The sequence below is a fragment of the Poecilia reticulata genome, linkage group LG10 (assembly GCF_000633615.1).
Source record: "Poecilia reticulata strain Guanapo linkage group LG10, Guppy_female_1.0+MT, whole genome shotgun sequence".
Classification (NCBI taxonomy): Eukaryota; Metazoa; Chordata; class Actinopteri; order Cyprinodontiformes; family Poeciliidae; genus Poecilia; species Poecilia reticulata.
Genome location: NC_024340.1, coordinates 11,183,020 through 11,211,004, shown reverse-complemented (window position 1 = coordinate 11,211,004; position 27,985 = coordinate 11,183,020). Strand labels below are relative to the sequence as shown.

At 39.0% G+C, this 27,985-nt stretch overlaps 1 protein-coding gene across 4 annotated transcripts in view; it reads right to left on the bottom strand.

Annotated features, from left to right (window-relative positions):
• Positions 1 to 27,985, bottom strand: part of unc5a (unc-5 netrin receptor A) — a 171,900-nt gene that overhangs the window by 53,966 nt on the left and 89,949 nt on the right. For all 4 annotated transcript variants that reach the window (XM_008419931.2, XM_008419932.2, XM_008419933.2 and 1 more), the window contains exons 3-5: positions 4,439 to 4,582; positions 1,781 to 1,884; positions 476 to 656 (exon numbers count right to left, since the gene is read on the bottom strand). In XM_008419931.2, coding sequence (XP_008418153.1) covers positions 476 to 656; positions 1,781 to 1,884; positions 4,439 to 4,582 — 429 coding nt within the window. The remainder of the gene's footprint in view (positions 1 to 475; positions 657 to 1,780; positions 1,885 to 4,438; positions 4,583 to 27,985) is intronic.

The following is a 27,985-nucleotide window of genomic DNA, read 5'->3' as shown; positions in this document are numbered from 1 at the left end:
CTGGTAGAAATAAACCCCAAATGACTTTCAGCAGCAGTTGCATGGAAAGGTGGTTCTACACAATGTGACTCGGGGGATTGAATGCAAACACATGCCAGACTTCTCCTATTTTCATTTGAATAAAAATTATAAAATCATTGATCACTTTCCTTCATCGATGCTAGTTTGTGTTGTTCTATCCGATAAGGTACCAATAAAATACACTGACGTTTGTGGTTGTAACACAACAAAATGAGAATAAGTTCAAGGGATATGCATCCTTTAGTGGGCACTGCAACTGCGCAATGAACAGAAAACCTGCAACCCGGTATGTTTCATCCATGGGAGCACACAGAGGTTAATGTGGAAATGTGGAATACAAGAAGAAAGTAAACATGGAATGATTCCTTTGGGCAGTTTCTCGGTTTGCATAATTTGAAGAAAAAATTGCACCCAGACCATTTAACATCTGCTTAAAGAAGATATCATCACCTACCATAGACCAGGACCGTGGCGGAGTTGCTTTTGCGGCGAGCGACGATGTTTTTGGCCACGCACGTGTAGTTGCCCGTGTCCAAAAGGCGGGCTTTTTTGATGACAAGATTGTTGTCAGGTGTGATGAAAAAATTGGGGTCGCTGAAAGGGTCGAGCACGTCCTCGTTTCTCTGCCACTCCACCTGAAAAACATATTTCCATGGTCAGAACTCGGCTCAGATCAACAGAAACGCGCTCTGTAGCGAGCAGATATCATGTAGAGGACCGACTATGACATGCAAAACAAGGACACGAAGGCCGGTTTGGTGTTGGGAACAAATTTTACTCGTATAGTCAACTGATTGGAAAATGTATTACTTTATACTGTGAAGAGAGCCACTTTTATTTTGCAGCTGCTGGTGGTCTGTGAGCAAAGCCAATCATGCTCTGCAGTGCCTTCGCTTCTCTTTCAGAAGACAAAATTGAAGTTATTCCCGTCCTGGTGTATTCACGGACAGGCTCGCTTGTTTTGCTGCTCTCACTTGACCCCATGCCGTCTCCAGAGAAGCGATGGTATGGCAGCATTGTTGCTGGTATTACTGCCAGTTGCGATACGCTGTATAATTGGGCTTTCTTCCTCTTGCGCGCGCTATCTCTGCTTTCTCCCGCGGTGACTCCTGCTCTGATGTTCTTTTCTGTTGAACCGCGGTTGGCACCTTCCTTCCCATTTCTCTCCAAACAGTCCCTGCACTGTCGAGCTGTGATTGGCTTGTCTGCAGGCTCTCGTCTCTGGGCTGTCTGAGCTAGCAGCCGAGGCTCCTGTTGTGTTGTTATTAGAGCAGTTAGTGCCTATCTGGGACCGGGGAGGATGCAGCACATGAGGTGAAACAGCTGGCACCACTCTGGCCCTCTAAACACACACCGGCAAAATATGAGAGGGGAGAGAAAGCGACGCAAGCAGAACAAGAGAGGAGAGAGACAGAACGAGATAAGGAGAGAGTGAGACAAATAGAGCCATTCATTATGGACGGGCCTTTAGAGATGCCAAATGGGGAGTGAAGCCTCCGAGTCCATCCTGAGTGATGTGACGAGATGATGTGATATATGGCTTCTCAGAGATGCGGAAGCAATCATAAATCAATAACAGGGAATAATTAGAGATGTAATTTATCCATACAGGGACGGTTGTTCCCTCGGAGATGCAGCAAAGTCACTTTTTGCTCTTTGCGCCCCTCCCTCCGCCCTTCCCCACCTGCCTTCTCGGAGAGGAAAGAGTAAAACGATGCTAGATGTGAGCCTATAAATATCTTCCGTATCTGTGTCTCACCTCGGCTTGTGGCACTCCCTCGGGGGGATGGCAGTGCAGTAACACCTCCTGGTCCAATGCCACCTCTTTACCCTGCGGCTCCTCCTCAAAGTTCTTTCTCAGGTCTTGCACAAAGAAAGACGGGGAGACGAAACACAACCAATTAGGATGTTTGTTAGAGCTCATGACATTTGAAAGAAATCCTTTGAAAACAAACAAAAAACAAAAACAAACTGGGTCTGGTGATGTTTTTTTAAATTCCAGCCCCTGAAATGTTCAACCGTGGCCTCGTGTCGCACTCCAGTTGGCCTCTAAGCCACAGTGGAATCAGTGGCACCAACCATGTTGCTTATTACAGGCTGCCTGGCTGGTTCGGAGATGTTTGTCTGCTGCCAGAGGGACCTGCGCTGAGCAAAAGCAATTGCATTACCCCCTTCCTCCCACCCAGTCTCCCCACTCACCCCCCCCCAGCCTCCGGCAGCCTCCGGCCCCCATCTGTGTGACGGCTTGGAGCAGCCGCACAAAAACAATGCCCCAGGGCGCCTGGACAAGAGCTCCTGCAAAGCCCGCCCGGCTGCGCGGGGGCTTCACTTTATGTCTCATTGAGCAATCTTACAGTTGCATCAAGCCCTGCAATATATTTGTCTGTAAACCCCAGCTGTGAGTTGCACAGGTAGAAGTGGCCCAGCTTTTTTCGTCTTGCAGGAGGCGGGAGAGGGAATGAACGCAGGTCTGTTTGGACCGGATGAGACAGGCAGGCTGCCGATAGCTGGCGGCTCGGTGCAAATTTGATGTGTTCAACCCCGTGTTTTGACTCAGAGCAAAGCAATGTGTTATCGTGTTTGCAAGGGGCTGAGGGTGAATTCCTTTAAACGGGATGTTCAGCCTGTCCTGACCGATCACACTGGAGGAAACGTTGAGACAGGCGGAGAGTTTCATGACATTTAATTTAATTAAAGCAGATAAAACGGGACTGGAGGACACTCGAGACGTAACAGCTCTAGAAAGCTCTAAAGTATGCGAGTATGAGTGGGGTGCAGATAAATATTGGAAATGTGTCCTGATGCATGGCTATTAAGGCATTCATATGTCCTTATCTTACATCTATTTGACTTAGTTAAGATCCCCAACAAGGGTAGATAATGAATGTGTGTTTTCGAAAAAGCCTTGTGGTTTGGAGCCTGCGCTGCGTTTGCCTGTGTCTGGAATAATACATATTTATGTGGGAATTAATAGGCAGAATGCTGTAAAATGCTCAAATGTAAAATGGCTCCTTCTAATAAAGCTTTTGAGGCAGCAGCGAGGGATGCGCCTGTGTTCCCCAGGCAGATTTATGATTGCTGCACAGCAATAAATTTCAATTCTGTTTTTATTCAAGTTACTTTCACAGGGATCATTGCTGATATACTGTAGCTCGTGAGAAATACGCTCATGAATACTTAAATTTAGTGTTCCACTTTTTTCCCTCTTACCCCCCTTTTTTTTGCTTTTCTTCCTGCAGTATTTAGAAATGTTCATTCAATAATCAGAATCACAGGAACAAACGTTCTCCTATCCCTAAAATGTCTTCACATTTTAGTCCAATACAGCCACAACTTCTAATGGATTATTTAGATTTTTTTTAGATAGACCACTTGAAAATATTACATGATATTGAGGTTGAAAAAACMTYAATAGTTTTCTTTGCATTTTTTGGCGTTCTTGTACTCCTAAATATAACTCAATGCAATAAGTTTTCTTTCAAGGTCATCATTAAGGACGCAGCAGATGAGTCATTTTGACATTTAAAAATGAGGTTTCAATAAATGAATACGTCCAGCATTAAAGAAATCTCTAAACCTTTATTTTAATCAATAATCAAACAGAACCTAAACTGAGAGGCAGAACAAGCAGAGCATCAATCAGCCATACATGCCACAAATCTGGCCTTTATAAAAAAAAAAGTCATTATTTAAGGAAAGCTTGAGAAGTTTTCTCTTCAGTTTCGCACAAATCATGCAGAGGATACATCAAACATGTGAAAGACCTAGTTAAATAAGACCAACATTAAACTATTTTAGCYACACTGTTCTGTGTAGCAGAAAATTAAAATAACCCTAAACATGCCATCGATGGAAAATGAATGGGATGAGAACAGGGCCATCCAGGCGGTCCGACGCTGTAAAACAGTTGAAACTGGGTTGGAGGTTCACCTCCTATAGCAGCAATATGATCCTGAACAAACATCCAAAGTTACAGTGGAAAGTTTTAGATGAAAACATCCTGGTCGTCCAGAAGGACAGAGTCAAAGTCAGATCTAAATTCAATGTTTCTATATTTCTATATGTACACTAAAATGTTTTCGTGTGCCACATAAATAGACTGAATTGAACTAAATAGGATCTGCAGAAAGTCTCCTGCCCCGTTACCTCAAATCCCAATAGAATAAGTTTTAATTTGAGGCTAAATCACAAAAAAGTGATTATTAATACTTCTACAGGGGGCACAACCGTTTAATTTTAACAACTCCACGATAGAGATTGCAATGATTTTTCGAACTAATTGTTAAATAAGAGTCAGTCCATGTCTGTCCCTGTTCTGATCCTAAGCTCTTATTACACCTAGGCATGCAAATGTGAGCACCTTGTTAAGAAACCCATGCATTCGTAATGACAGTGAGATCGTTTTAAGTGCACTCACAAGCAATCCTGATGTACGCTTTCTGGCTCTTCTGAGTTCCAGTGGTGCTCCAGGCGACACACTGACACCAGTACTCATCGAGGCCGAAGATCTTCTCCACCTGCTGCCTGGTGATCTCAATAGTCACCTGCATGACCGGCAACGCTGCAAAGCAGGGACAGACATAACAGCATCATGAATCACCCACATCAGCTTGTCTTGAGTGCAGCAAAAAGTTAAACGGCTGCATTTTGTACTTTGAGTAATTAGACAATAAAGCCAGGCAGAATAAACAAGCAGACACGCATAATCCTATATAAACAGAGGGCTTGTTAACGGAGGAAAATGAGACGACAGGCTCACAGCTACCCTGCTGTAAATCTGGAGGGCGTTAAAATGGCAACAGTTGGGAAGGAACACCGGAGCGCTAAACAAACGCTGGAAACAAAAATATACCCAGCGTCGCCCGCCTCCCTCTATCATCAAATCTAAGACAGGAGGAAGAGTTCAATTTGTGGAGCATTTCTACAACAGCGCAGAAATAAGAGATGCAGCTGTAACACAAGGTAAAAATAGCTTTATTGCTTTTCTGCCAGAAAGGACTGACAAGTCTTCTCTAAATAGAGCAAAATTGGGACAAAAACCATCCTGCCAAACTGTCAAAACACTATAACGTTGTCACAAGCTTATCTGAGTTTAGAAATCTTTCATTTCATTGTCGTCCGATGTTATATACAGTATATATATATATATATCGTCTATATGAGGTGCGACCTTGCCCCCACTCCCATTTTCACCCATGTCTCTTTACCACGATAGAATAAGAAGAGATATTGCAATGTTTTTCTTGAGCTTTCCGCTTTCGCTCCATCTTCTATTTTCTGTTTGGGAGACAGTCGTTCATCTGACAGTTGCAATGGAAACCGGAGGCCGACCGAAGGGAATGACTCAGACAATTACATTCAGATTCAGTGGGGGACCTCTCTTTGATGGCCATTTGCATAAAAGCACTTTGAGACTCCTCCACGCCCCTCACACTCCTGATGTGTCTGAACTGATCATTTGCTGCTCCAATCTGATGCGGGAGGAAGTGGCACCTGCCACAATAACAAACACATACGTTTGGCCTATTTTAAAATCTGCAACACAACAAAAAAAAAWAATAATAATAATAATATGGTGACTTTTGGTTTCTTTTGCAGAAAAAGCGGTGGCTCTGTTGCCGGCAGCCACACTCAGTGATAAGTAGCTGTGAGGGTCACTGGAAGACGGCCATGTATTAGTATCTAAGTGCAGTAGATTTTTCTGTATGTAGTGAATGTGACTACATGTGCTGTGAATCCAGCCCTGAAGCCCCACTAGGAGCGTTAACAACAACCCATGCTGTTCGTCGGATTTCACCAATGTTGTTCACCAGCAACAGCTAATTTGACAGAGTAAAGGGTTATTTTTGCATGTTTATTTCTTCTCTTAATGCTGCCGATAAGTGTCAGAAATTGAGATTCATTTAAAAAACAAAACAAAAACAAAACAAATGCATTATTTAGAGCCTCCATTTACTCTCTTTTTGTCTCTTTGAAGTCGAGCTTTTTGGAGGAGAGTGTTTGTGTGCTGACACGAGTCTGCAGCCGGAGAGTTTGACACAGGCTGAGAGAGCGCCTAAAAGCTAAAACAAATGGCTAAAGTAACAAAATGGGCACTACAGAGAATGAACAAATGGAGCAGAAGAAATCCAGCTTTCTCTTTTCTGCAAATCAGCATCACACCTGCACCCAACTTTCCATTTTGAATATAAAAACTAACAAGCGGAACTACTTTTATGTTTGTCACGTGATAATTCCGTATCATTTTGCAAATTACACATAATAAAAAAATGAATCTGAAAATCCTGAAATCAGGTCTAGCATTAGGAGTACACTGAGTCATTGCTCGGCTTTTTAAAAATTCCCAACCTGAGCGGAAAATGAATTAGCTTTCTTGCTCCAAATACAATATCTGCCATTATAAATTAGTTATTGACACGACTCATAAACTTCTTACATGATACAAGAGAAGACGAAAAAAAAACTGCTGATGTAAAGCAAGGCTTTAAATCTACATTTCAAATCAACTTCTTAGAAATCCTCTCAGCCTTGGATGTTAAGTAGAGAAAAACATCTGATGGCTCTGATTTACACTGAGCTCTCAGCAGCTTATGTGTGCAAAACAGAGAGCCATACCTGAATACATACATTTAAAATCTGGCCTTGACTGCCATTCTGAGCTCTGCATATAGCATTTGATTAATGCAAACCTTCTTATTCGCTACAAGCTGGAGGGCAAAGGGACCACAGATCCGTATGGAGATGGATAGCATGAACAATAGCAAGCTGAGGTGAGAAATCCTAAGAAGAGCAATTTGAAGCTCTGCTTGCCAGGCTAATTGCATTCTGTTTCCTTATCTCTTCCTGTCTCTATAATTACCTGCTTTCTGTGTCTGACACCTTCCAGTAACACCCCTCTGAGTCACTCTGTCCAATTTCACTCCAATTAATAAGAGGGACAAAACAATCTCATCATTTTTAGAAAAAAATACAACTTTTAGTCACATATTAACAGTTGGAGGGGGTATATTTTATGCATCTTTTTTTCTCAAAAGTTTACCTCTTTTGAAGATGAAAAATACAAACTTTTTGATCCTTACTGAAAGAAGGCCAGTTCAGAAACTACTTATTTACAAAAAAAAATTAATAAATTATCCTCACAACTATGGTTAATACAAACTTATAATAATCTCCTAAGCAGCCTCTGATGTTTTAGTATTTAAAAAAAAGGGAATCGAAAGTTTACACGTTTTCTCCTGCATTTAACATTCTTGTTAAATGATAATTAAAACATGACACGATTCCCTCAGCCTTCAGTTTGATCTGCGGCCCATTTATAAATGAGCTCAAATCCCAAACCTCAGTAAAATTACAGTGAAAAATTTAAAGGGTGATTATGTGATTGACACCACAGGAATCCTGGGCTTACAGCTGGAACCCCGGTGAGTTAATTTTTATTGGAGCGCAAGGGGCAACTTAGTGGGTTGTGCTCAGCCATGATATGTTTGCCTCTGTAGCGCTGCAAGGAAATTTAGAAGAGGCTGACAAACAGGAAACAAAACAGCTTGAATCCAATATCTAAAGCGTTAGAATGAGCTTCTCTGGAAACGTCCTCACAGACTGTTAACAAAACCACTAAATTCAGTTTAAGCTTTTCGCCCTTTACGTTTCTGTGTTCCAGTGAACTTGTCTGAAATTTCCTGGTTTGATTAAAACGTTGTGTTGCTCGGTCGAACAGCTGAAAATGGAGAGACCAAAGGTGACAATGCTAAAATCAGCAAGAACTGTACAGTATTCTAAATTTCAGTCATCTTTGCAAMATGCATATAAGTGCTTGGATCCAATATTTGGTAGAATATTTTGCATTTCAGTTTCATGCATTAAAAGATTTAAAACTATCTTTGGCCAATTTGATAAACTTTCACTAGACTTTCATGATATACTGTGGTGCAGATTTTAGTGACAGCGACGCAACATTCATGGTGAGCAGTGGAGATATGATGATGATATGAAAGAAAGTTTGAAAAGTTTAATGGTGCCGTATTTTCCGCACTGTAAGGTGCACCGGATTATAAGGCGCACCTTCAATGAATGGCCTATTTTAAAACTTTTTTCATATATTAGGCGCATAGAATAGACGCTACAGTTAGGGTTGCCACTCGTCCCTTATTGAACCTATACGATTTGTTCCGTACTCTACAAATGTGGATGTGTAATAATAAAGAAATGGTCCCCCAGTACTTTATATAGTAGGCTRCCTCAGTCATTGTTTCACTCACGGTGTTGGTGTTGCAATATTGTGGCCCCAACCCCCGCTTTAAATGTATAGGGGCTGGTTCCTTGGTAACCCTAGTCGTAGCACCCCAGATGAATATCTAAAGCCACTTTGTTGACATAAAGAATGTCAACAAAACAGTCAGACTCCGATCGGCGAGGAGAGGCTTCCGCGACTGGCCCGTGGCGTGGACGGACGATGGTGACCCGTCTCCGTTTGTGCACAGCATGTTGGTGGAGAACGTGGTGCTAAATGACCTGCGGATGACCTGATTATCAGGTCGGTAGGTAGATAGGTCAGTCAAACTTTATTAACAAACTAGCGTTCTGACAACTATCCCAGCATGCACTGCGCGCTTCTTCTTCTACGGGGAAAATGAAGTCGGCKGCTGCTTACCGTAGTTGCTAGACCTGTTGTGGCTCAATATTGGTCCATGTATAAGATGCACCGGATTATAAGGCGCACTGTCGGCTTTTGAGGAAATTGAAGGTTTTTAGGTGCGCCTTATAGTGCAGAAAATACGGTAATAATTATTGCCACTGCAATATTCCAAAGTGTTTTGTTACTGAATGTTTTCCTCCTAAGGTGCAATCAATCCAAATTTTAAAGTATACATTTAATAAATGTAAACTATAAGAGTAAAGTTTCAATTTTTTTTATTAAGATGAAAGAGCTGATAGAGTTTCCTCCAGTCCTATATGAACAACTTCTTAAGGAAGGACCTACTGAATTTTCTTCTTCTCTTATCTTCTGATCTTTTGTTTGAAAAAAGACAAAGTTGACTCGTAAGAAAAGCTTTTTTTTTTCTTTTCAGGTAACTATGCAGTGAAACATTAGTAAAAAGTTGATGTGTCTATCTCTGTAATAATAATAATAATAATAATAATAATAATAATAATAATAATAATAATAATAATAATAATAATAAAATACTACGGGATGCACGGCTAATTTTACAAGCTAATATCAACTTGTTARATTCCAAATACAATTTTACAAAAACCAAAACAACTAAAAAGACATAATCTTCTGACACATTACCAACAATCTTCAGTGATATACRTATGTTAAGATATTTGTTTAAAATGTATGTTCTTGCTAAGTGAAAATAAGAACATTTAAGATTGCTAAGCTATAATATCAGATTAGCCATTCTTACGTAAAGTTAAAAATAAGCTTTGACATTTTTTCCCATCTATTCTACAGCAATTTTAAAAGTAAACATCTGATTCCCACTGTCAGCAAGTTTTAAATGCTACTGAAAAGACATTTTTATCAAGAATAAATGCTTTTACAGATTTTAAAATATCTTTGATTTTGGCTGGAAAACAATGTTTTTCTTTTTGTCAACATAGAGCATCTACTATGGACATGTTGTTTTCCCTACAAAGCAAAAGCTCATATACTGGAGGTAAAACATCAGAATATGCTTTAAACTCTGTCTTTATGAGACAGAAATACCAAATAAATAAAGACTGGATGGTTCATTGACTTCTTAGTGTGTTCTTGTTTTAAATGAGACCCTAAAATCCACCAATAATCTTTACATTTTCTGTCACCCTGGCATCAGAAGCAACAGTTCCCCCTTTGTTCTGTGTTTGTCAGCAACATGGTGTCCTGCAGGCTTGCCTATAATTTCTCCTCCTTGTTGGCTCTTTAATGACTTTGTCAGCATACCATATGCAAAATAAAAGGATGTAGCATTTTGTGCAGTAAACATGCAAGACACACTTTATATCTCTCAACGTTGCAACAACTTATTTTTCTTCACTCAGCAGAGCAGAGCATGCCATTGTATGTGCCTACATACAATTCACATTTGTTATAAAACCAATGTAAAAGGGTTTGCAGTATAAATATCAGGACCAAAATACAGCTTGCAGTCTCTAAAATCCAACCAGAAATATTAATATATAAGCAATATGAACGGGGAGAAAGACGTGAACTGACTGTGTTGTTCTTTGTCCTTTATGTGAGCAGGTACTGGCTGTTCATGCTCTGCAGACACAAACAGCTGATCGTTCATATGACCAGKCAAGAGCAAAATTTCCATCAGAACTGATTCACAACAGGTATTTCCATCTGCCGAACTACATATCAGCTCTTTTCTGAAAAAGGCAAAAACAAGCGAGGATAAATCTTGCTTGTGTTATGAGTTTTTCCCAACTTCACATCCACAGAGCATTTCTACTGTGGCCCTGTAGACATGTCGATGGAAATGTGAGTGACAGCTTAAGTTTGACTGCTGAAGACACGCAGTAACAACCAGGATATTTAGACAGTGTTTAAGAGTTAGTGAGTGAATCACATCTCAAATCCAGGTTGTCTCAAAAGAGAGAAAGAAAACTTGCAAAAAAGGAGCGTCAGTAAAAGCTTTTGGGCCACGGGGTCAGGTTAAAACACTCTGTTTTTCCTCCAGACAGCCGCAGTTTTAAGAAGACCAGAGTAGATGCAGAGCGGCTGAGTTCATGAATAACCTGACCTCACATTTGTATGATTTTTTTTTTTTCAAAGTTGTCCAGCAACAGAATTCAATCTAACACTAGATCCACTTGCACACACACAAAAGACGCGTCTACGTTCAGTTTATTGTGTGCAGACAGCGAAGGCGGCGACATTATTTACACATGCACCCCATTCAAATGTGTGAGGAGTTAACAAAAGGAAAGAGGTCACGCTGTCAGTGCTCAGATGCCTTTCTCCGGATGTGTGTGTGCGTGTTTGCGTGTGTGTGCGTGCGTGCGTGYGTGGGTGTGTGGGCAGGAGGAATCTTCCCCTGAGCCAACAGGGGCTCAACACACACAGGGTAAACATCCCTGGACTCAATCCTGGGTGAGTCGATATTGGGCTTGTCTGAGTGCAGGACTTTATTTTTCTCCCCCTCACTCTTGTTTTTGCTGGCTATGACCTCAATTCCATAGGGGTCATTTGCTTATCAAAGGCAAGGACTGGAACTTACAGGTCCTGAGTGTGTGTTCATTGTGAGCAAGGAAATTCAATTAGGCGATGCCCCCTTCTGTGTGTGAGGGTAGGACTCATCAGTGGATATAGGAGGATTAGGGCTGGGTGAGTCTACATCAGGACCGCGCACCGTTTTCAAGGAAAAGAGTTCACAATGGTTAAGGCGAGACATCACAGGCGAACGCTTTTACGAATGAACTGTCTGCACATCCTGGCAACAAGTCAAAAGTAAACTGGAAGTGTGCTATTTCCTCTCTTGGATCTTCTTTCAAACAGATGGTATCGGTGTCATCACAGTCACCTCAGGTTCCCAGAGCTTGCTTTCAAAGTCACTAACAATGTAATTATCTGCAAAATTTAGCTCTGATAGAGGTAAGACGCCCAGACACCAGGTCAAAGCATCAGAAACAAGTTTGGAGCTAAAATGACAACAAAAAAGTACAGATGCACACCAGCTTGTGCTGTATTTATGATTGTACACAAACTGAGGGTTTGTGTACTGTTTCCATTTTAAAATTCTAAATATTTTTTCAGGGTGAAACTTTTCAGCCAATAATGGGCCTGTTTTCTTTTTTACGTCTCCAGATTAACTTTATGCCTTCAAGATGAAGATGATGGTAAATGAGGAATGACTTGTTACCATTTTCATTCAGAAGTGCCTTAATTCTTCATGGCAAACATTCAAGAAAACATCATAAACCTTGACCAGAAATGGTCAACAAGATGGGGTTGACCATTGGGGACAAGATGGGGACAAGATGGGATCTACCACATCTCTCACTTGTATTATTGTCTTGAGGTCTGGATACTATGGAGCACACTGAACTACAACAACATTTCTTCCAGAGAATTGTTCGAGAAACAATCCCGTTATATCCTGCAGCAGGCAGCAATCAGAAGATGGGTAAACTGTGTTCATGAGGAACACAGTTTATAACAATACTTAGCTAAGCTATGCTATTTAAATAATGCTCAATTGTCACTGAAAGGCCCAGAATGGGCCAAGAATTCTCCATCAGCATTATAACCATCACCACCAGTTTGAACAATTGATATGAGGTAGGAGGGATCCATGCGTTCATGCCATTTAGGTCAAACTTTGACCTTTCCAGATTAATGCTGCAGCTGACATTAAGACTAATCTGACATTCATCCACACAACTGCTGCTCGCTGGATATTTTCTCTTTTCTCTTTCAAAAGATGAATCTGGGTGACGTTCTGAATAGGTCAGAGGTTTCTGAAAGACTCACAGCAGTCACTCTGGCCCCAAGAACAAAGTTACTATCAAGTCGCTTAAAATCCCCTTTCCTTCTCATTCCGATGCTCCAATTCAGAAGTTCAGAAAATCGTCTTTACCATATGAGATGCCTGAAGTTTATTGAGTTTCTGAGATATGACCTTGGAATGTTTTTCGAGGTCCCATCGGATGTAATCAGCACAAAGCTCTTTGTCATGGTGAAAAAGGAGCTGAGCTGAAGTTCTTAATTTACACGCAAACTTTTTTCATGAATATCATGATTAAAAGAACAAGCTCCTGGATAAAGCTAAAAACGAGCTTCCTCTGAAGGGTTACTCGATTAAGTCTTAGTAATGGCACATGATCTGAGTTATGTTTGGGATGCTGGGAGAAGAGCCTTTGCTTCATTGCATCGAAAGGGAACGTCCAGTATCTGATTTACATTCAAGTGTCTCTGTATGCAGAAAACCTGAGCGAGATCCAGAACTTGCTGGATAGATTAGACATAAATATAAACAGGCTTTATTGTCTTTTAACTGTACATTTAAAATGTACATATTGAGCAAAATCTCATTGCAAGACTCTAATAATAGTAAAATAAATACGCCCTGGGATCCTCAATGAACACCTAGAGATCAACACTGAGCTTCCCTTTGTGTTTTACACATATGGAATTAGATGTTTGCTCCTTAAGAATTTATGTATTTATTTTAAGGAAGCAAACATACTTAAGCAAACTAGTTTTGAAGACTGTGCAGGAACCCTGTGTGAGTATTCAAAAGGTAACCTTGGGTCACAGAGCCAAGGGTATTACTGCCTTTTGATCAAGTCTTCAAACTTCCATTACCATGTAAAGTAGCACAATGATGGGTGGCCTATGCTAGCTGACTCCAAGGAGATCACAATGGCAGGTGCTGCCATAAGTGTCTGTCTCCTAACAAGGATAGCACGGCCTTCTGAGTGAAGCATGGCTCTATTAAACAGCTAAGAGAGGAAGGAGCGGAATGGGTGGGGCCAAAACAAGCACCGGGTTCACYGGGAACACACCCGGACTTTCCGTTCAGGGCTGCCGGCAGGACAGTGTTCTGGGTCAAGGCTCTGCCTCCGGTTATGACCGGCTTTTCAAGAGCTTCTTTTGATTGAGCTGTCCATTTTCCACAATGAATGCACACTGCAAGGCCCCTGCTGATGGACTGAATGTCGTTACAGATTATTCATGGCTGACAAACATGAGCGCAGGTAGTGCTCCAATCAATCCGGAGAGGTTCAGTCCAATGCCACTCCAAGGAGACCGACGAGCATCGATTGCAAACTGAAAAGAATAAATAGTGTTGGCTAGAAGAAACTCTAATGGAGGCTACAGTATGAAATACCTCCTCAGATAATCTCACAGGTCTCCTGGAGGATCTCAGAAACATGAAAGATCATTTTTATCCAGTCAACATGGATATAAATTTTAAGTAAATCAGAATTAATTAAATTAATACAAAAAGTGAAGCTTTTTTGTATTAGTGAATATATCAGTTAGGAAATCAGACTAAAGTGTTATTTCCTGAAATTTCACAGATTAATATTAGTTTTGGTTTCAAATGCGGCGCTAGAGTTGGACCTATGAGGTGGAAGATTTCTCATGAAAACATTGAGTCAAATGTGAACAGTCTCCAAAAATTTCTGCACATGGAGAAGATACGAGCAACATAATGCCTAAAATATCTCACAGATGATCAGGTAGCTTGTAATATGGCTATAGGATGCATAAAGAATGATAATCCCTCCATAAAGAGACTGAGATAGAAATGGTTTAAAAAAATAAATGGTATAATATAAGCCATGTCTAAGGAAAAAATAATTTGGGGAGATCATAATCTGGAGTTCTTTTAGGATGAGTTTAGGAAAGGTGAAAATGAAAAACTGCCTTTTAGTCTAACAACTTATTTTTGCACAAAAAAAAATAAGAAGAAAAGTTTAGCTTGTTATCAGCACAAAGTTTGAAAGCCAGCCTCTGAAATTCATCTGGGAGTTTTAATGAATGTACTGTGGGTAATTTGTTCATCTGTGAAGGACTTGTTAATGCTAAAGAAAAAAATAAATAAAAACTTTTTTTTTCTTTGGCTTAAGATATGATATCTGGAGATTGTCTTTCTCAGAACAGAAGAATTACTTTAATTTTAACAAGACAAATGCCGAAGCACTTTTACCATGTTTTACAGCAGCTTGGAGACAGACAGATATTATAGTTGTAAAAGTATTTGTGCTCCTTGATGTTTTCTTTTTTCACATTTTGTCTCATTACACCCACAAGCATCAATTCACTTCAGACCTACAAATGGATGGACAAGAATGTGCATCCATCTGTTCTGAAATGAAAGGGTAATCATTCATAATTTCAAACATTTTTTCCCCACAAATAAAATTTCAAAAAATGTGGCATACGTCTTTGTTAGGCAACCCCAATTCGATGCTTTATGGAGTCATTTTGGTGTATGTCTCATCAGCTTGCACATCTAGAGGCTGATATTTTCCTCATTTTTCTTTGTAAAATTGCTAAAGTCTATTCAGAGCAAAACATCAAATTTCAAGTCTTGTCACATATTCTCAACTGGCTTTAATGCTGAGTTAAAAAAAATCTAACAAATGATTTTTATCTGTAAACCTGAAGGAGAAGCTGGCTTAGTGCGTATAGGCCTTGCACGCTGGATTTTATTTAAGGGTACATGAGTAGATGATAGTTAAGACCAAAGATTTATATTTCTAAAAGCCAACTATGGCATTTCTCCCACTTCTTTCACCACATGTGCTACTTTATGTTGTTTTTCATACAAGAATCCCCCCACAAAATACATTAAAGTTGATGGTGATAATGTAAAAACTATGAATAAGTTCAAGCGGTGTGGATACTTTTGCAAGCTACTGTCTGTTCCTGCAGCCCTGCTCCCTTACCATATTTTGTATCTAATTTATATGACGGGTGGAATAAACTCATCTGTGTGTAATTTTTCTATGTATATCAAGCCTCTGAATATTTTCTCTGCTAAGCTCACATTTGTGAGCAGATGTCTTTAGAACAGTCAGGTAAACAAACCAATTATTTATCATCACACAAACAGACGTATTCTGACTCATGTTCAAATATAAAAGATGGCACACAGCCCTATTGAGACTGTTCTTTCATTCATGCTTTTTTTTTTCTTTCCATATTTGTGTGACTGAGTTTGCTCATATTATAAGTCTAAGCATGAACTGCACTTTTTGTGCTTTCTTTATGTGCATATTCAAGACTTGGCAGTGTGGAAAAAGAGTTTGAGTGCTCAACTGTCCAAGCAGAAATCCAGATATGTCACCCATTGAAAATGTTTGGCACAATGGTAAAAGAAGAAATTTTTGCAAAACAAGCCGTAAATCCTGAGTTGCTATATTCTTTTTGGCAAGAGTAGAAAATATTTAATTTTTGCAGATGAGGTAATTCATTTTCAGATCCTAAATGCATGAAGTATAAACACAAACCTGCGCCTTGTTCTTCTTGCTGATGTTTTCAGATAAAAAAAACAAAAGTACTGAAAAGAGCTTTTTAGAATGAGTGTAATAATAAAAAAAAACTTAAACTTTGCATGTATCTATTGATATCCAACTGCTTGATTTTCCTTATTATAATCTACTGTTAACCACTTGTACTTTACTGTTTAGGCTATTGAATGGTCTTACTCTGCAAATGCTTTACAGAGTCAGAAAATGTATGCATAATACCATAACTACAAAATGTTAGCTATGTCAAAGTTTCAAGAACAAGAAGTTTCCAAAAAAATGTTTAACTTCAAACATATAATTATCAAGAAGAGATGAAACAGACACAATGAAGTCTTTCCTAAGCAGTATTTGAAGAAATAAAATGTTCTCTGAACAAAACTGTGACACTTTGAGAGAGCATGCGGTTTAATGCTGCAGCAGAATCAATATTCTTTGTAATCAAAGTGACTATAATATGATATGCTATTAAACTGTTTTCAAATAGTTTTTGAGTTGCCCGTTTGTTCTGATGGAGAAAAATAGTAAAGACTTTTCACTGATGAGACTGACAGATGGATGCAAAAGCACAGAAGAAGATTCCACCATGTTTACATTATTTGTGTGGCAGCATTTTGGGTTTTCTGTCAGTGTGTCACAGAATCTGTGACACACTGACAGATAAGATTCAAATGATTTGTAAGCAACATGAGCCACGTAAGGTTGCTCGACACCCTGGTCCTCAGAGCCAATTGTCCTTCGAACATTAGATGTGTCTCTGCTTCAACACGCCTGAATCAGGTAACAAGTGAGGCTTAACTGGACTCTAGAAATTGATTGCATGCTGAGGAGGCAGTTCAGCCATTTTATTCATGGTTGAAGAAAATGGTTGAATTGCCTCAATTCAACCGTTGAATTGTAATTGTAAAAGTCACAGGACAGAATTTGAGACTTTATTTTAAAATTCTGAAARCATGAAATGAGAAAGCTTGCATTTTCCAAAAATCTTGTCTTTTCTATGAGTAAGATAAAGAAAAGGGCTGATCTCCATACGTCAGAATCAAAGAGGCATAAACAGGACTGCAATACTTAACACAGATGGAAGATTGTTTAAACACAATTTGAGTCATTTAAACAAACCAAAAACTAGGATTTTTAATTTTACATCAAAAATTGCCAAAATCTTTTATAACCTCATTCTCATCAACCCAAGAGTATATAAGGTTTTTTAAGTTGAATTTCTCATTGCGCTAAAATATTCTGTACATTAAGCARTTCAAGTTGAATTGATATGATAGATTAATGTTTCTGTTTATGGTCTGGATTAGTTTGTTTTGTAATGGACATAAAGACACATTTGTTGTGAATCGGCACTATACACTATAAGTAACCTATTTTTTTTATCAAAATGGAAAAATTTTATAGTGTAGTTTATATAATATCTTTGAAATAAGGATATGTATCAGAATATATGTATATAATGAATATAATAAGGAACACTTTTACACCTTTTACATGTTTTTGTTTTTTAGAAATCAAGGCAGTTTTACTTGAGATTATTGCACGGTGAGATTGCTGAACCACTCCTACTCAGAAGAGTGAGATGATCACTTAAAAAAAAAAAGAAAAGAAAGAAAATCTGTGCCACGTCTGTATRAGACAACAGCACGCCGAATCTCTCAGCAGCTCAGGATGCCGTTGTGTTTCTACCTGCACAGGTGTTCACAGGTTTGAAATGTGATAATGATTTGAATTGAAAAACATCAAAATAGACTTTCTGTGTCACAGAGCAAAGACATCACACAGCAGACGTTAAAATCAAGTCTCTACCTGCATATTTCATAATCATGTTTGGTTGCTTGCTAACGCACAAAGGTCACAAGTGATTACATCAAATGGACATTGATTCAAAGCCATGGATTTTTCTATTTACACTGTCCCTCCATAATTAGTTTGCCTAACCTTTTCCAAAACGTTACACACACACACAYGTACACACRTGTGCACGCACGATCGCAGAGGTAAGTCTGTGATTTACCACCGCGCCCTTACCAAAGTGCCCTTGTTGTAATTACTCTCCATCCAATATCCTGACCCTGATGATTGGCAAGAGCAGAATGTTCTAGAAGCCACAGTCTTCGGGCAGGAAGTGTCTGGGACCTGCTCCTTTATCTCCCACACACACGTTGTCCTGGCGAGAATGAGAGCACGTCAGAGGCGAGGGCCTTGAGCACTTTGCTTCTGCTTCCATTACACTTTGCAGAGTGGGAGGATCTGATAGAACGTTAGCCACATGAAAGCCATGATAATTTGCCCAGACTAACACGTTTCCCTCCTCCCCTGTCTGCCACGGCCTTTGGGTGCTGAGGTGAATAAGGGAAGCTAGAGAAGGTAAACCAGTCTGGCTCCAGTCTGGTTGCGGGTGGGTGATCTGTACCAWACAAATTGCATTACGGTTCTCCCCTCCCTTCTCGCAATCGCTCGGGTCCTCTTGTGCCTTTGGCCGGCAGTGTTGTCTGACTTGAAGAGCAGAGCTTTTTGGTAATCCAATGAAGGTGTGTAGGCGAATTTAAATACTGAACACAACAAACAGCATTCAGTAAACAGCCCTGGGGGCGAACAACCACTATGAAGGCCTTCCTCTCAAACATCTTGAATTCTTTCTTCAGCTTGTTTTTGTCCCTAACACAGCCAACAGAAATGTGGATGAAGACTGATACATTAAATACAAAACTTCTCRGAGTTTTTTTTATGCCTTTCTTTATTTATTGAACAGATTATGCATAACACAACAGCTTCAATATAAAAACCGCTTAACGACAACTAAGCATTATCTGCTCTCATCGGGGGAGTTCAAAGTATATTTATGTGTGGTCGATGGATGCACTTGGATGTTTTTTTTTATGGAAAGATTTTGAGTTGTTTCAGAAAATATGCAGGGAAGAACAAACACTCCTTAATTGAAAAAGGTAAGTTACAACAGTATTTTGTCTTTTAATCACCATACAGTATTTTTTGGTAAACAGCAAACCAGAAATCCAGTGACTTATGCTTTTTCAAAGAAATAATGACCCATATCTAGTTTAGATAGATAGAAAGATTATATGAAATATAGAGTAGCTTGCTTTTTCAAAAAAACGTTTTGAGGTTTACAAAACTTTAAGGTTGAAGTTTTTGGCCAAAGATAAAAAAGAATTTAAAAAAAATTAGGCACCACTTCCTTTACTTGAAAGGTTCTGACATCTGTCTTACAGTAAAATGTAGAACATGGTCACAAATACAAAAAGAACGAAAGGTATCCAGTACGGGATCATAATGAACACAAATAAAGACTTTCAAACATCCATCTGTGTGTAGTTAATCTATATATTGTGATTCACTTAGCGATAAAGTTCCTGAAATAAATAAAGATTTCAATAACATTGTAATTTATTCAATGGCTCCGTATTTTTCAAGTCCAAACATAGTTTGTAATGAATGAAATGAACAGAATGTATCTCCTCTGGTTTGTCTTTAAYGCTGCATATTTGTAGGTTATAAATGAATATAATAATCAGATCTTGTTCAACAACTTTAAAAAATAAGTTGATAATGTAAAAAAATAATAATAAAATGAACAGCTGTCAGTCTTAGTTACCTAGTAGAGATCTGTGATTTTAACTCAAAACAACACTTTAGTAGTTTTTCTAAGAATGATAACAGCAAGCCGACGTGCCCAGTGGCTGTTCAGCCTGGTCTGCTCTCACTAGACAGAGAGCCACTATTTTATTATACTTGGGTTTTCACAAAGTTTCTCACAGGAAGTCTGGGAACCAACATTTCTGGCTCGGCGTTGTAGCTCTTATTTGGGAAGGCGCGACCTTGAACGTAAAGGAGTTTCATCCTTATCTTATGTGGTGAGTTCCAATGTGGAGAAAGTACAACAAGGCTCACATAAATCTAGCTACAAGGGGAAGAGGTAAAGTAAACACCTTTTTGGGTTTTACAAGCAAAGAAGCAGAAGTTATTTTCTAAAATCCCACTTACAGCAGTGTAAATAAAAATACACATTATGTTCAAAGGAAAAAGTAGAGCTCTAACAAAGTTGTAGTCTCCTGCTTGTTTGCTYGACCTGCTCGCTCAAGGAAAGCATTTAACGACAACAGACCAATATGAAAACTGCCTGCAAACTGCGGTGACTCAGAAAGGACAACTTCAATCATGATACCAACACTTACCAACACATTTTACCCCGATTACACGAGATAAAGATTGTTTAATCAGACTCGAGTCCCAGGTCTAGATCTCAAGTCTTTGGAGCGTGGGATTAAGTCAAGGCTGACATTTTTGATTCTGTGCATCAAATGTGATTCAGATTCCCTCTTTGGTGTAGTACYTGTCGCTGGTCTCTGCCACATTCCTCATTTTTCTTTCCTATTATTCTTTCAAAATGCATTAAGCACTCTTAATGTGCACTTTGAGTGTGAGTTCAATGCCTTAACTAAGTTGTGACAAACAAATGAACCTTTTTGGCTTTCAGACACTTTCAGACTSCAATTATTGATTGTGTGAAAACTTGTGACAAAGTGAATTCGGCACTGAGCAACACAAGTTGAAAAACTGTGAATAGCCACAACTGGATTTTATTGTCAYGGTATTTGCAGAAGATGAAACATAGACGCATATTCGGCTTGCAAACCTCGATTTCCTCTTCCAGGAAAGATGCAAAACCTGACATCACCAARAGAGATGCTAATTGGCGACACATCTGTGCTGATCAGAAGGATCAAACAAATAGCCGGGGAAGATCTGAGATTTAGGATTTATGGCAACACTATTTAAGGGGTTGAGGTTAGCCATCTGCTCTGATTAAATTAAATGCTATGATTTAAAAMGTTCCTGTCATAACAAAGCATACTAGAAGACTTCTGAACAATTTCAAATGGGGTGAAACAATGGAAATTATGAAACACCTATTACATCTTTCTTGTCACGACACAGAAAAACTACAGAATCAGGATTTGCTTAAGTCTTGAAATGAAATTTTGGGTGAGTGATGGAAAGTTTTCTCAAAGCCCATTTAAACCAACTTAATATCRCCAATTAGAAAAAGATAAGAGACAATTTTACAGAGAAAATAACTACTGGAAACTGTTCACAGTCTCAGAACATAATCTGCTTAAATYGCCACCTACACAGACGATCACATGAAGCTGATTTTACGAGGTTCCTGATCGAGATTGAGTCATGTTGTCGACTCCAGCCTCAACTATAATGTGACGCAGGAAACTGAAGTGCAGCAGACGAAGCACGGATTGAGCTTTTAAATATTTATTTCTTTGTTCAGATGTGACKGTATTAAATATTAACACAGCAGATGCAAGACAGACAGTGCACACTTTAAAAATAACCTTATGCTGAAAATTGAGAAGAAGGGGTGAAAGTACAGACTGGACCCCTGAACTCAAAGGAGGAACTTGGAGGGCATTTTGGATTATAGTGGAGATGTACCGCTTGGATATTTTAGATTATTGCTTATTTGAACATGTATACTGTTTTCTTAAAAATAATTGTTGTGTAATTATTTTTATTTTTAAATGTATCCATCCATTTTCTTACACCCTTAAGAGGTGCTGGTGCCCATCTCCAGCTGTCAACGGGCGAGAGGCGGGGCACACCCTGGACAGGTCGCCAGTCCATTGTAGTTTCAATTGTAAAATTATTGATGTAAAGGTTAAAACAAATACACTTTTAAAGTATTCAGATATTCACTTTTTACACTTATTCCAAACTGCATTATTTTAAGCATCTTCCTCACAAATATACACCAAAATAATCCACTATGACAAAGTTTTGCAGATTTACTAAAAATAGAAAACCAACATTTCACACATATGTAAGTATTCAGAAACTTTCAGTCCGAGAAGAACTGCAAAGAAGAATGGATGAAACTCCCTAAAGATTGGTGAACTAAGCTGGTGGCTTCATGTTTCAAAAGACTTCAGGGTGTAGCCAAAGGTGCATCAACAAAGAATACTTTGTAAAGAAGGTAAATACAGTATGTATGTAAATGTGAATTGTTAGTTTTCTATTTTTAATTCATTTGTAAAACATTCAAAAACCTCATAGCACATTGTCATAATTGTGTATTTGTTTGCAGAATTTTGAGAAAAGAGATAGATTTTTAATAAAATTTATAGTAAGGCTCTAAATGTGGAGAATGTGAAGTGCAGTGTTCATGCTGGATAAAAAGACAATATCTTCTCTGACATTATGTCAAAACAAGTCTTTCTCTTCTTAAACTGGTCTTTGGCTTTTGTGCTTGGGTTGATGTTCCTATTTCACACTAAAACAAGTTAATCAATGGGACACAGTTTCCGTCTCTCTTCTGTATGATGGTTGGGTATTTTTATGATGTTTTCAGTTGCGTATAATAGTTTGAACACTTGAACGTGGCATTTAGAAATTACACCCAAGAACGGAGTAGATTTGTGGTGGTTGATAAATCTACTCTACCCTTACCCTACCCACACAAAAAACAGGGGAGTGTGTTTGAGGTGTGCTTTAATTTAATCAGTGATGTGAATGAACATATCAGAAACTCAATTGTTTGAAGGTATGGTCATATGAAAGTATGTAAACCTAAATTTGAAGAAAGTAATACATTTTCTAAGAAAATTCCCTCTCACAATYCACATCAAATAGAAATAATGTTGGTAATTCTGACATGAGAGTAACGTTTCTCATTAATGTCAAACAATAAGAATAAAAAGGTTTTTTACACAGTAAATATTTGGTTTGATCGCTATGAATTCACCACGTATGCTACCATCAGCGAGACGGATGGATAGAAGGATGCATGGACATTTTTCCATAGTGTGATGCTAATTATGCATCAGCTGCTTCCCGTTAGTTTAAGTTCATCCAACTTTAAAACAATACACTTCTACCAATTGATTTCTTAGTCAATACCCACTGCTTTGAGATTTCTAAAGGACCTGAGACACAGAATAAACATTCTCGGAAAACAAACTCTTGGTCTAAAACAACAGAGATAAATTATTCAGTTGAATCATAAAATACTAAGAATGGCTTCAGGACGCAGTCCTGACCAGGCCCTTTTCTTTTGTTCTTGCCTCATTGAACAAGAGCTAAAACATGTGAGCTTTGTCCTTTAAATTTTCTTTTAAATGTCTAAGCGGCAAACAGAATCATCACAAAATGATTCTTCCAGATCGCACACACGTCAACAAAATTGAAAAATGTAAAAAAAAAAAAAACTGGACTTCTTTTTTTTTTCCATCACACTTTTTTTATTTTCTGCCTGTTTTTCCACTCCATCACCCACCTGACCCTAATTCAGACTCTATTTGAGGTACGCTGTCCATCCGCTGTACATTGATGTGAGCTCTGAATGCATAATAAGGACTTGCATGTCTGGATGCCTGTGGTTGCACATGCACCCACATTGTTTGAGAGACTTCCAGAGAAGAAATTCTCAGCTCCTTTTTTTATGTTTCATTCAGCACTTCATGAGGAAATTGAAGCTATTCTTCCTCCATCACTGCATAAAATAGTCCTTTTACTGCAGCACCAAATATCCCATAGTCAGGACACCCTGCAGCTTTCAGATTTTTTTATTTTTAAAAAGAAGAGAACAGCGAGTTGATGTTTGTTTGAGGACTGTGTAAAATCCCCACACTGGAAATCTCCTTGGGGCCAAACACACAAAGCATTAACTGTCAGCCACCAAGTTCCTCTGTCTATCAAAAACAATCTCCAAGGACTATTTAGCTGTCAGCCACCTAAGTACACCTCCCAGCCCCACTATTTTTAAACGAATTTGAGCAGAGCAGGTGTTGATTGACACCACAAACTCCCACTTTGCCTCCCACTGTCAGCATAAACACTCGCTTCTTTCATTTCCCAGGGATGTGGAGGTAAGTAGAAAGATAACATTACATTACAGTAAAAGCAAAAAATAGGCCGAGGAAAAGCATCAGAGATTGTTGCTGATAAAATACCAAAGCAGGAAGGAAGTTCACCTGCTCCTTTCCGCTCCACTCAGAGTTTTTTTTAAGATAGCAAAGTTTAAGGAACATTGGTAAACCTGAGAAACTGTTTCGATTTGTGAAGCATAAGTGGTTTCAATAATAGAAAGTGTCTGTGCTGCTGCAGAAAGGCCTCATTTCATTCACGTGTCTCGGCTAGAGCTTTGGAAACTTTGCATTTGACAACCTTGATGCATTCCTTATTGTTAAGCACATTTACGAGAATAATCTCTGCTGCAAAACTAAAGCTTTTTGTGTTGAGAAAACCATTCATCATGATCTGAAAGACTTTTAAACACTTTTGTTGCCCCCCTTGAACACACACACCCACACGACAAACGAAAGCTCCAAGGACTGTATTGATAACATGTCTGTTTCTTCTGGATGAGGGTAATAAATGAATGCTGTTGTGAAAGAAGGAAAGAAAGAAAGAAAGAAAAAGAAAGGAAGAAAGAAAAAAAAGAACGAACGAACTGCTAAAATTGCCGAACGTATTCCGACTTCCAGGCAAGGGCGCAGCTTTTGTGAGGCTGACGAATGTGAAATTAGCTGGGAGAAAGCAAAGCGTGAGGCTGACGTGGGGTATGTTTTGGTGGGAGGACAAAGGCTGCGCGTGTGGGAGAGTAGAACGGCAGCGTTGTTGTTTGACAAATGGTAATTATCTTTTTTTCTCCCACTTTTGTTCCACTAATTGCAGTTAATTTTGAAAAATTTTATTCCTGCTTGTCAAGACCAACTTCACAGGAACATAAGCCAAATAAATTACCAAATATAAGCACATCTTAAGCAGAATTTGGAACGCCAAKACATGCGGCTCTTGTGTCAGCTGGTTGCGTCTTAATTGTTTGATTGTTCCTGCTTCTGGGTTTCTTGTGCAAGAAGTTGCTTTTTTTTTTTTTTAGCACATTTCCAAAGTGTAAATATTCCATCTTTAATACCTCGGGGGGGAAAAAATGCTTTCTTCTCATCCATCCTTCAGATTTGCAGAAAATGAGGCATGGTTTGTAACCCAAGAAAAAATGTCTCAATTACTTCCTAAACATATTGATGAAACCATGTTTCAACTTATTCTCAAGAACCCAACATACTGCATTGTCTGGTCTTCTAAGCTGGATGCATTGCTGTAGCTCTCAGTCATCTTGCAGCCAGAYAAACACAAGCTTCCATTAAATCCACTTTGACTTCCCTCACATATTTAAAGTGTGTTGTGTTTTGAAGACAGTATTTATTTTTTTTCACAAACATGGATGCACACTCTCACCTGACCGCCCTGAGAGGTCTRATAGAAAGAGCTGGCAGATGTGTCACAGGAACAATTCACCTTCCCATCTGTTTTTCACTGCTTCTTTGCCAAATCCTTCCTCCCCTCCAGCAATCAAGGAAGGGATAAAATACAAGTCCCATTATGTGGAGGCAGCTAACAATGCATTATCAATTAGTCCCTTTGGCAACTGATCAATGCTCAGCAGGTGGTACATGGCCATTTCCTTCACTTAGGGCTATATTGTCATGATTCCCTTATTTCATTCTGCTCATTTGGTCCTGGCACTCAGACCAATCARGTTTGGCCTAAATTACTGCAGAACTTTTCTTCAATATTCTGTTAAAGATTTCATTTAATTMCTACGAGGCAGCTTTGGAGGAATCCAGCTGAAATTCCTCCGGTCTCAGACAAAGTGACAGTGAGCTTTCACAGCTTTCAGGTAAATGTCATCCGTGTGACGTTCCTGTAAAGGTAAACGCATCCATGTTGTGACCTACAGAGCTGAGAAGATGGAGATAAACAAGTGGAGAGGGAGAAAAGCGGGTTGGGTGGAAGTTGGACTAAGGGAGGTGATTGGCTGCTATAATACCAGGGATGAGTACTGTGGTATTAAAACAAAGGTTACAGATCATTTAGGCTAAGCCTGGCTTATCTCCCTCTTAGATCTGAAATTAAATATGTCATCACATTACGATCCAGGATCCGGTTAATCAAAAGAAACATATTTTCTACAAATGAAGCCTGCAGACGTCAGATATGGCAGAAAAGCAACATTTATTTATTTATTTTTTTTAAAGGTCTGGCTTTAAAAGAATTACTATTGACGTCATAGGTGATATTTGAACTTCAGAGGATTGACAGAGGACAGGAGCTGACGTAAAGAAAAAAAAAACTAAATGTTATAGGAAGTGGTTATATTTTCTTCCTTTATGTAGTTCTAAATATTTCACCAATCACAAAAAAGGAGTATTGCTTATGAATGTGGTTATGTGTGATCCCACTGTAAACGATTTCATAAAGCACAACGCAAATGCGTCTCCGTCATCTTCTGTTTTCATCGAAGACGCCTTGTTGACATCCGTTTCAATCAAAGAAAAAAAATATAATCTCCTGTCTTTATAAAGGCGGTTGCGAAGGTTTATTGAAATAAGAATGTGAAATGCATGCATTTTCCACCTGAGAGGGTTTGCTGCCGGGGTGACAATCCGAAGCGTGGATCAAAATCGTTTCCATCAATGCTGGCAGATGAAATGCAAACACAATCAAATCAGTCTGGCCAATACATCGAGCCCACGCTCAAATGCCAATCTCGCTTCCCCTCATCATGTGTCTGATGAGAAATCATAGAGTGGGAGAATCTCCTAATCTATGCAAACACACTGTCAGTATTGATTTGTTCGGGGGGGGAATATTTCTTTATTAAGACTCGTCAAACGTCTTCTCTCGCCGACCTGGGAAAGACACGGAGTTAGCTAGCTCCCTCAGAAGCAGTCACAGCCGTACCAATTGAGATAAGTTACTGCAGACAGGTAATGAGAACCGATAGACTCGAGGACAGATCAATATGAGACACTGGAACCGGGAGGGGAAGGACAAATTGTGACATATTTTTCCTTTTGTCTTCTCTGAGGAGTTTGTAAAAAAATAATAAAAAATCTCTTGTCTGTATGTGTGGTGTCCACAGCGATTGGGCAATACGAAGGGATGTAAACTGTAACTGAATTGTAGATACAGCCAGCTAGAGCTACTCTTTTGTCTTTGCTGCTGTGAATCAGGTTCAATAAAGCAGACTGTCTGATGATAGTGAGGTCATGTCTGAAATAGAGTCTTATCCACATGTCATGTTTTTTACTGGCTGAACTTTGAGGACTGAGCAGCACCGATGAAACACGCCTGCACTTCAGTCCTGGGTCTGTTATTAATTTAAAGCTTCACAGTCGCTTTGACATTTGACAGAGTCTGCTGCTACTGAGCATGGATGGAGTTTGCTAAATCCTGCCTGTGCTTTGCTGGGCTCACACTTGCAACAGAAACACATCTGATATTCCTTCAGCTTTGCTCTGCAACATCACTTTGGAGAAATCTACAGCTCAATTTATTTCAGTCTAATAATCCTTATTAACAATGATTTGCAAAAAGATCATTGATATTTTCAGACTCAACAACCATTCAAAGCTATGGCTGTAATTCACAAATGTTAATTCTGGTCTCAAAACAACTAACGCCAATAGCACACAAATGAAACTAGGAAGGTTTGAGTTATTTTTGTTGTAGTTTTCCTTCTTGTGCCGTCAGAATATGACCTTTTCTATTAACAGACCACAAACAAAGAGGATAAGAAAATTAGTAAAGTGTAGTAAAAGTTGTGGTGCTAGGCTAGCAATAGCAAAACAGGCAAATAACAATGTAAATGTTCATTTTAACCCTTCAAACTATGAGGGAACATGCTCACAAACAAAAAATTTTACAATTTTATCTGTGCTGCTTTTTAATCAAAGATGTACTGTCAGAGTTTCCTATTAATAATCTCAACATAAATACTTCAAACCTGCCTGGGTTACGGTTTATTTACATGGCAGCCACATTAAATATTAAGCTCAGAGCTGCTTGGATATCTTCAATTTTCCAAGTTCTATTTAAGACTTTAGTGGGTGTTCTTGTTTCATTTTCATAAAATCTGATTACCTATTACAAATAGATTGAAAAGGGATATATA